Below are 10,526 nucleotides of genomic sequence, written 5' to 3'. Positions count from 1 at the left end.
TCCATTCCATTCAAATAATGCAGCCAATAGGAAAATCCTCCGCCCTGAGCAAACGACTCAGCAGAGCTGAGACAGCCCTGGAGGCAGGTCCGCCCCGAAGAGCCTCCATACAGCCCGACTGTTGGCCTCCGGAACCCCAGGAGCCCTCAGCGGGGCAGAACAACCTTCCTTCCCTGTCTCCGCCCTTCCAGGTTGGTCCCAGCCCCCGCTGCCCAGGCGGCCTGGACCACACCCGCTTCCCTCCGGTGGCCTAGCCTCCCCCGCCGCAGTTCGCGGGAGCACTCTTCCTGGGGCGGGCACAGGCCCATAGCGCATGCGCACTGGCCAGAGGGCGCCTCCCTGCCCGGATCTCGCGAAGTTACGTTAGATTGGCCGCCGGTGACGGGTGGCCGGGCCGGGGGCGGGAGGGCTTCTGAGGTAGGAAGGGAGGTCCGTTCGGCCGGGCGCGCCGCCCCAGTGCTCTGTGGGATACTGGAAGTCTCGAGCGTCTCCTCCCGGTTCCCAGCCCTCTTCTGGCCCGCACTCATAGAAACAGTCACACACCCCCTGCCTCCCCTCTCTTCCCTCTCCGCCTCCCCTTTCCCCCCCTCGCGATAAGAAGACCCGGCGGCAGGAGAGGGGATGAAGATGGCGGACGCGAAGCAGAAGCGGAACGAGCAGCTGAAGCGCTGGATCGGCTCCGAGACGGACCTCGAGCCTCCCGTGGTGAAGCGCCAGAAGACCAAGGTGAAGTTCGATGATGGCGCCGTCTTCCTGGCTGCTTGCTCCAGCGGCGACACGGACGAGGTCCTCAAGCTGCTGCACCGCGGCGCTGATATCAATTACGCCAATGTGGACGGACTCACTGCCCTGCACCAGGTCTGTGCGCCCCGCCGCCGCTCTCCTGACCCTGCGGGTCCTCGTTGGCCTCCCGCCTAGGCCTCCCCTCGGCTCTTGGTCTCCTGAGGCTGGGGGCGGCGGGAGACTCCCTGCCGCGGGGTGAGGGGGCGGCTTCCCGCGAAGGAGGGAGGGAGAGAACTGGTAGAGGGAGGGCCCTAGGCTTGGGGCCCCCTTCAGACCAGTTGGTGGTGGAGTAAGGGAACCAGGAGATTTCCGGGGCAGAGGGGGAAAGGGACTGTGGTCAGCTTGGGGCCCCAGGGCCGTTTGTGGACGTGTGTCTGGGATTTGAGGTCGAGATGGGGAGCGGTGTGGTGGAGTTGTGCCTGGGCCCCCGATGTCAGTGATAGAGTCGGAGGACGGGGGATGCTGAAGAAAACTACGGACAAGAGGCACTGGGGACACTTGGGTAGAGGGGCGTCTTTGGCTTGTTAGGAGGGCGTTGGATTTATTGTAGTTTTTAGGACTTGATTATAAATGATGATGATAATAATAGTAATCAAGCGCCCTAAGCCGAGTGCCCTGAGCAGACGGTTTCCTGTTTTCTCCTTTATTACTCTTGGTCACTGGGGAGGGGGAAACGGTGTAATTTAGCTGATCTGCACCGGCTGAAAGGGAGAGGATGAAAGTGGGTAGCGTGAGGAAGCGTTCTAAAGGGCTTGCCCACCGCGGGGCCGGAACGTACGAAAGAGTCTCTAACTCGGAGTAGAGTTTGCCGCAGTGTCAGAGATCCTTTGGCCCCAGGTCCGGGGGTGTGCATTGGGGTTAGAAAGAGAAGAATAAATACGAGGCACTCTTTTCAAAGGCGGTTACCAAGCTCTCATTTTTCTTTTGGGGGGTGGGAAAAAAGAAAGCTGTTCACGAACTTTTCTCAAAATGGATGCTTTGTGCATGTTAAAGTTTTATAGTAGTCTGATTGGGATCTCTCAATGTTAGCCAAATAAGGAGAAACTATTGGCAATCCGGAGATAATGTTGCTTTGCCTTTAACAGGCCAAAAGCAACACAACCACTTAGAGTTCTTCTTAAAAAGCAATTTTTCAGTGATGGTAATAGGTGTCAAAACATAAACTCTTTCCATTTTCTTAGTGGACAACTTGGAATTACTAGAAAACGACTTAACAGCAATAGCTTCCCATTACAATGAAAAGACTTGTAAACTGACTCAAAGTTGCCTTGGTTATATGTGGAAGATCGTAGCTTTGTGTTGATTAATGCTGTTACAAAAACTTGTTTGGGAGGTTGAAACTTATGGTTTCATATTTCATGCATATTACTTTGCTGCCTTTTTAAAAGAGGTGTGTGGTGGCATTTTTCCTTTTACTCCTTCCTGTTTAGTGAATGGTGACTGTTTAAAATTTTATTTAATTGAATTCTCATATCAAACTTGGCTTATAGCCTTTGTTTACAAAGTTGACTGGATGAACTGTAATGACTGACAAATTGCAGGACAAATCTGGAATTTAGCGTGTGGCACCCAGTAAAAGTATAGCATGGTCTTTAGCTCTTTATCTGTTCCATTAATTTAGAGTCTCTAACATATAACAAACTTTTTATTTGGCTGAGGTTTATTTTAAGCTATAGCATAACTCTAGATAAAAACATGGTGTTGAAATGAAATAAACTTTCGGCATTAGAAATGATAATGTAATTATGTAAGATGACTCTTTTCAAATTTCTTTTAAGTGTAATTTACATGGTTTAGTATGGAATTGATTCAGAAAGACAGATTATTGTATGCTTGAGGTCAGGATAAGGTTGCATAATGGTTTATATCAGTATGTTTTATTAAAGTTGTCATATAGAAATGTAAAATTAGTACAGTTGTTGAGGAACCCAATTATATTGGCTTGGAGGAAGAGGAAAACTTCTAATACTTATATTCTTATTGGCTTAGGTAGAAAGAGAAAATACATCTAACAGGCTTCTTAGAATTTTTTTTTTTTTTCTCCTCTAAATTTGGACATGTTGCAAGAATTATCAGACTTACCAAAGTCTTCCTGATTAACTGAGTTCAGTGGTTAGTTTGGCATTATCTAGCTGTTGTCTTTATTTGATGTTTTGTTTTAGCTGACAAACACTTAAGCAGAAGTTTCCAAGTTTATGCATAATCATTTGCATAATTTCTTTTTGTAATTTATTTGCACATTCCTTAACTCAGTGAAGCCAAAGTCTTTAAAATATCAAGCATTAAAATTTTTATTATGTTTTCTCCACCCTCATTTCTCGTTTATTAACTCTTGTACTTTTTGCCATTGTGACAGAGAACAAGGAGTTCGCTTTGGGCAAATTCAGAACAACAGATAGTGGAAGGTGATAAATAAAACTTTTTAAAAAAAGAATCACAAAAATTTTTAACCTTAAAAATCTCTTGAATACTGATTGCTTTAAATACTTAAATTATAAAACCAAAATTGACCCATTGATTTAATAGCCCTTGAATAATTTTTTTTTTAATTTAACCTCTTGAAAGCTCATAGAATAGCCAGAATGTTTTTACCAGACTAATTATTGGTTAGTCTTTTGGAATATTCTTTTCCATTTTTGGTTTTGATCAAGTGTCTTTTTTTTTCTTTTTTAAAGATTTTTTTAATGTGCACTTTTTTTTTTAAGTCTTTATTGAATTTGTTACAATATTGCTTCTGTTTTATGTTTTGGTTTTGTTTTTGTTTTTTTTTTTGGCCACAAGGCATGTGGGATCCTAGCTCCCCGACCAGGGATCAAACCCGCACCCCCTGCATTGGAAGGCAAAGTCTCAACCACTGGGCCGCCAGGGAAGTCCCGATGGAGTGTCTTAAATTTCACTGTCAGGAGAAAAGTTTTAAGAACTTTACAACCCACAAATACACTTCTTAATCTAATATTTTACTTCCATTTTAATATAAACAGCTTATATTTAAAAGTTTCTTTAATTGGTTGAATGTTCTTTCTCATTAGGAGTTACAAAAGATAGTTTCCTTTTTTTTTTTGTATAAAAATAGGTCATTCATATAGGAGAAAAAGCAGTGTTTCTAGTCAAATTTCCTATCTTGGTCTCTAGAATAGCCTCCCATCCCCTAACTCCCTCCAGTAGCTAGAAAACAGTACTGAAGTTACATTATAAACTTCTGATTTTCTAGAACTGAGGTCTAGAGTAGAATTGCATTTTTATCAGTGGGCAATAATCAGCTCTGATTTAAGAGCTACCTGGTAGAGTTTTAATACTATATGATCTGTATCTTTATTTCAGTATACTTTATAAAGGTTTTAGGAGAGTAATAATAGTTTTCTATAGAATGCTTTATTGCTGATGCTTACTGATACTGGTGTGCATAAAATACAGGCCTGAGATTTCTTCCAACAGTTGTGAGTGTAGCCTTTTGATTTTACCTTAAAATCTTACCTGCTTCCTCTGTGCCTGTGACTTCCAAGTCAGTTTCCAGTTCTCACATTGCTGCAGAGCTCCAATCCCTCATTTCCATTTTTCTACTGATGACGAACTGTTGATTTAAAGTAAAATATTATTCAGTATATTGTGATTTTATATTTAAAAATATATCTTCAAGTAGTGATATAGTAAATAGAGGTCCACCCCCTTTGCCGTAGAATAGCAACTGTTTATTTACATCAGTATCAGGAATTTCTTTAAATTCAACCTGAAATGAATATTTTTCTTTCTTCACCAAACCTATTCTTCTCATCGATGCCTCTGTTTCTGATAATGATGTCATTAATCTCTAGATTAAGCTTTAAACATTTTAATTATTGTTTACTCATCCCCTTGTCTACATATAGACAATCAGTCTTCATAACTGCCTTTGCATCAATTCTTTTTCTTGCTACTCTTATTATCAATCTAGGTCATACCTTTATTATTTTTATCCCTAGAGTACAGTAATAGCCTAATTGCTTTCCCTGCCTCTTCTCTCCCTGGTCCAGTCTAGCATTCATACTGCTATCACATTAATCTTTTAACAATATCATTTCAGTCATGTCACTCCTCTCCATAAATTCAGATTTAAAGTGTTTCACCATTTAGGTTAGACCTGATATGTCTCCACTGTGTTATATCCTTTAGTCTTTTTACTTCCATGCCTATGGCCTTGCTTTTTCCACCACTAGAATATACTCCCTCCCTCTTTGCCAGTCAAAATCTTGGCCGTTCTTCAGGGTTCAACCCAGTTGTCCTCCAGAAAGGATCTTTCTGTCTTTTGAATTTGTATAATAACTATGTCACTGGAGAGACTCTCCTCTGGGGTGCTCATTTTACCTTACATTTTGCCTCTTTGCTGCTGTTAAGATGCTTCTTACTGAGTAGTGTGTGTTTTTAAGTTTGTCTTTCCTGGCTGACTGTAAGGACCCAATCTTCCACATTTTTGTATTTCCAGAACCTGGCACATAGTAGGCTCTCACTAAAGATTTATTGAATTTTATCTTTTACCTCGTATCATAGATAGGAAGTTTTATAGTCATTTGTATGTTGTAAGATAAATCATTAAAACATTCACACCCAGATACTTAGAGTACAGTTCTTGCACATGGTAGAACTTGTTGTGGATCTTCTGTGCAGATATTTTTAATGTCTTGAGATTTTTTAAAAAATTTAATATTAACCTCCTTCCTATTAAAAAAATTCTGAACCAGTTTAACTATTGATTAAGAGACAGAAAAATATTCACTCGAGTCATCAATTAATTTGCTACCTTCTTTATAAAGGTCTGAACTAGGTCCTGTAGAGGAATACAGAGTAGAATTAAATCCATGTTCTTTGCTATTATAATTTTAAAATAAAGTTTTCCTTTTGCTTTTCAATACATACAGACTTGCAGGTAAGTTTAATATTACATCCCTTTGCTCTTAAAATACAAATTTTATCTACTTCTGAGGGAGCCATTTGAAGCTTCTTTGAGGAATATGTGACTCCCCTCTTGTCAGTAAAAGGAATACTTTTGTGGAGTTTTTTCTCAAGTGCTTAATCTTCTCAGCCAAGCCATTTTCACTGAATCATAATCTGAAATGTAACTCTCTTTTAAAAAGTATTCTAATGGGGCTACTTAAAGTGTTTTCCAACCAAAAGGAAAAGAGACTGGAAGCAGCTGATATTGAGTCTCTTGTTAGAGAATAGTGTAATTGCTGTATATGAGAAATCTCTTTAAAACTGAATGTAGAGTTTATAGTTGTTTACTTTTTTTTTTTTTTTTTGGTGGGGGATATTAAGATCTTGGAAGAATCTGTTGGATCCCTTATAACTAATATTAAAATCTGTGTTTAAAAAGTATACAGTATAAGTTATTTTCTCTACATAATTTTATTTAAATGGGTGATGGCTCTTCAAACTTTTTATTGAAATCATCCTAACCATAAAAAACAAACAAACAGAACAAACCTAAACAAAATTTCTAACCCCAAACTGGCCCCTCACTTCCTACAAATAAATGGACAACCCTCGCCATAAATGGGGTATGCTGGTAGGGCACCAGTGCCCACAGTGCTGTTGTTATAATGCCTTCTCTGCAGTTGATACCTCTGTGCTTCCTGGCAACAGTTTTGTGGTCTGACTTTGAAGTGTCATAACCAAGACCATCTTTCATGTACTTCAGCTACAGTGTGATTGCAAGCTGTGACTGAGCATTTTCTAGTATAGCCAGGTAGAAACATTAGATGGAATAGAGGAAAAATTTTTTTCATTATTTGTTTGTTATCACATTTTACAATACTGTTCACATAAGAGATGTACTTTAAAAACTGTCTAGTTAGATAATTTTAAAAATATAACTATTTGGAAACCTTTGGAGGGAGGCGAAATATAGAACATTATTTTGTTACTGCTGTAGCGTGTTACTTTTTGACACTTCCCAAAGTTGCTATTTTCTTCGCCTTTCTGCCTGCCAAAAATTATGATTTTCACCCCACTTTTCTTTTGAAAGTTTGTGAGGTTCCACAGGGGTTGGCAAATGGAGTATTGGCATTTTGGTATATCTCTTTGAAAGGTCGAAGACCTCCAACAGTCATTTTTGAGTTTCTTCTAAATAAGGGTTGGGTATGTAGTAGCCATGACTTATCCCAGTGTTATATTGAAGAAAGGAATTGGCTGGTGAACATTTGCTGAGGATTTGCTACATGTGAAACATTATGTTAGATAGTTTTATAACCAATATCTCATTTAATTCTCACAATGTCCCTTTTCTCTTGCTCAAGGTTACCGAGATAATAAATGACAGAGCTGGGTTCTGACACAGGTTTATGTGATTCCAGAGCCCAAATTTAACACTATGCTACATGTCTTTTAAGTCTGAAGAGGAAAGTATTCTTAAATCTTCCGGTCATTATGGTTGATGATTAGTAGTTGGAAGTTTTTCCATGTTAATCAGTAGAGAATCAAATGAAACACATACACATAGATATAATTATTTTCTTCATCTACTGTTGTCTGGCTAGTCAAAACTTTTAAGAGCTTTCTGTGGTAATTGAAATGCAGTAATGCCATATTTAAATTAATCTCTAAATCTGTCCTAAACTTTAGGAACTGCCAAGATTACTTTTGACTGACCATTATGTGCATAATATTTGATCAGGTGCTTTCGGTAGTTACAAAGGAAGTTACAACAGCAACAGAACTCTTTTTTTAAGGACAGGGTTTACTTAGTCTTTAAACATCTTCATTTTTCTTTATCGTAATAACAATTTATATTAATGCTTTAGGCATTTTTACATACTCATTTACAGTAAATGCTTTATACATTCACAGACTTAACTTTTTCAATGAAAAGATATAAATTATAGGTAACACATATCAGCGATAGTGAAAGAAGGAAGGCAGGCAAGCAGGCAAGCTCCGGCTTGTCACCACCATTTAGCTTAATCTTCTGAAATTTACTTTCTGTACAATGATTATTATTATTTATAATTAGGACTTGAGACATTACATGAAATGCTAGTAAAGTTACCTGAATTAAATTGAAATTCTGAATTAGTAAAACAAACTTTTTAATATTTATCATGTTTGATTTTAATTGGAAGCCTTTTGTTAGTAGGAATATCCAAGTCATAAGAATATTCCATTCCTTAAATCATTTTGCAGAATTTAGCCAAATTATATTTCAAGTCTTACCTTAGAAAAGGCAATAGAATTTTTTTTCTTAGTGGTAGTGAGAGCACCATCTGAAATGTGATTTACTTGTTGCCTATGAAATCATTGGTTCCCAGAATTTTACATTTCATGGACCAATGAAATGGTTTTTGTTTTTTGTACTTTGTTTTAATTTTGATGACTAAAAGAGGAGAACCTAATTTTTATGTTGTCATGTTAGGGCGTTAAAAACAAACAACTTGATAACCTTCTACCATCATCATTTCATTAAAGAAAGAATACTTTAACAAGAAGAAAAGGATATAGTATCCAAATAAAGGACAGTGGAGACTCATATATCAGTCTATAAGATTATTGCTGTATTGACAGCAGATGTTCTTGATGCTCTTCCATGAAGTAGAGTAGTTAAGGGTGAGCAGATTTCAAAACTTTATTCCCTATGTTCTCCATTTGGTAGGATATGAGAGAGTGCAGGTGGTGGCAGGCCATATCATCGGGATGCAAGTGCCTGATCCCTGATTACTCAGTAAGAAGTGGAAAAAGAATTTACCTGAAGAGATTCAGGAGATTGGTGAAAGCTTTCTTTAGGAACCACTGGTTTCATATTTATATTTCCATAAGCCTCTGCATATGTAATCTTTCTCTGAAATGTATTTCCCAGCTTATTTGTGTTAAGACACAGCTCAAAGCATAAAGTGTGGACTCGCTTGACCACGGGGGTGCACAGTAAGTCTTTCACTTACTATTTAAACCCTAAGTTTGGCACTTACACACTACCTGCTATTGTTAGTATATCTTATCTCCAGACAGAATAGTGAATTCCTTCAAGTGGGGACTTTGATTCATTTTTCTTTAAATCCCCTTTGGTATCTGCATTTTATTTTAGCAGGTGCACAGTAAATGTTTGTTGATTTTTAAAAAATGAGCACAATGTAGACTAATCTTGTGAAGAGCAGAGTTCATAGAGAACAAAATGATGACAGTTTGGGTAAATATAACAACCAGCAAATATTAAAATGTTCTAATTAAAAAGTGTATACCAATAACTTACTTTATAATAATTATAATGTAAAGGTAACCATTATTACAGTCAAAATTTAACAGGATCTTAGATTTTTTTTTGAAGTGGAATGTGTTCCTGATTACCAACACAAGTAGAATTTTGCTCAGTTTATGTAACATACTTTAAAAATGAATTTCTTTAAACAAATCATCCTGTGTTGGCTTAGAAAAGGAATCCCTAGCATATGTCATTAGAAGCTAATTCATATTTTCTAATGATCTTAATCATATTTTTTTCCTAAATAACACTTTCACTATGGATCCCTGTATGTCACTATTTTTCTGACCTTGTTAGGATTTTGGTTGTTTAGCTTTTCATTGTTATGCTGGCTCACCATAAAAAGACAAAGTTGAGCTCTGTGTTACTGCCCTAAGTGTGCTTGCTTGACTTGAATGCTCTTTCATGGGTGGAGACATTCCACATTGTCATGTGTTATATAGGCATTTCTGAAATGACATTCAGTAGAAACCATGGAAAGAAATGAAGGCATTCCTCAGCTGTCACCTTTTTAGTAATCTATTTAAATGCGTTATGTGCAGAGTGAGATATTCCGCAGGGAGAGCTTCAGTGACTAAAAAGCGTTACTTTAATTTGATTATTAACTCATATGAGCTGAAAATACATGTTTTACATATTTAACATGTTTCCTAATGAAAAATATCATAAGGTTGTAGAAAGTTTATACCATTTTCTTGAACACTTGAATAGTGCAAAGGAGAAATTTTGTGACTTGATACCGTTTAGAAGTTAACCACATGGGAAAGTATATTTTCCTGGATTAACTGTTAAAACACACGCACACACATCAATTACCTTTACTTTGTAGTAAACAAACTAAAGTGTATACATTTTATTAGCCTTCAAAATTATTTTAGATGGTTCTAAATATTAATCCAAATTTGTACTTTTGCTTGGAACATTTCTGGAACTTTTCTATCGGAGCTTCAGTTCCAGCAGGTTCTTTTGAATATCCTCTGTGTTGAGTTGAGTTTGTGTTTTTGTTTTTTTTTTCTTTCAGGAAAGTTTGTAAATTTTGAAAATGATAGTCATTGGAGACATGGCAAGTGAAAATAGTAGATGCTGGGTAATCATGGTTAATAAATAACTATCAGTGATTAAATGATATTTTCTAAAAAGCTTCTTCTTAATTGGAACATGATCATAAAGAGTCCATCTTGGATTTTAGTCAACTCTTTCTACATTGTTTGGACTTGAGAGTATGCTTCAGAATTTCTTTATGATTAACTTAGTGCACTCTTCGTTTGTGTTCTGAATTTTGTGTGAAACAAGTCAATAGCTTATATAGCTTGTGAATTGAACCATGGTCTTTTTTTGTGTTTTCCACAAAAGATTTTGATGCTGCTGTTGCCAGATCATGACACCATATTTCATTAAGAGCTATTGTTTTTCTCAGAGATAAGTTAATTTGTACAGTTTTTCTTAAAAGATTAGAACAGATGACATGTTCAACAATTTATATCCTTTCCAAGTACATGGAATTATCTGCATAAAAATTTTG

At 37.6% G+C, this 10,526-nt stretch overlaps 1 protein-coding gene across 12 annotated transcripts in view; it reads left to right on the top strand.

The window, feature by feature from the left end:
• The first annotated feature begins 359 nt into the window (after positions 1-359).
• PPP1R12A (protein phosphatase 1 regulatory subunit 12A) overlaps positions 360-10,526 on the top strand; it is a 148,333-nt gene continuing 138,166 nt past the window's right edge. For 5 of the 12 annotated variants that reach the window (XM_082351560.1, XM_082351566.1, XM_082351561.1 and 2 more), the window contains exon 1: positions 361-858. In XM_082351560.1, the coding sequence (XP_082207686.1) occupies positions 622-858 (237 nt within the window). In that variant the 5' untranslated portion in view covers positions 361-621. Of the gene's footprint in view, positions 859-10,526 lie in introns of all 12 variants that reach the window. The other 7 variants (XM_082351564.1, XM_082351563.1, XM_082351562.1 and 4 more) reach the window with 4 other exon arrangements.

The sequence above is a fragment of the Balaenoptera borealis genome, assembly GCF_965194805.1.
Source record: "Balaenoptera borealis genome assembly, chromosome: 13".
Classification (NCBI taxonomy): domain Eukaryota; kingdom Metazoa; phylum Chordata; class Mammalia; order Artiodactyla; family Balaenopteridae; genus Balaenoptera; species Balaenoptera borealis.
The sequence above is the reverse complement of the archived record's forward strand: the minus strand, read 5'-3'. Positions and strand labels throughout refer to the sequence as shown.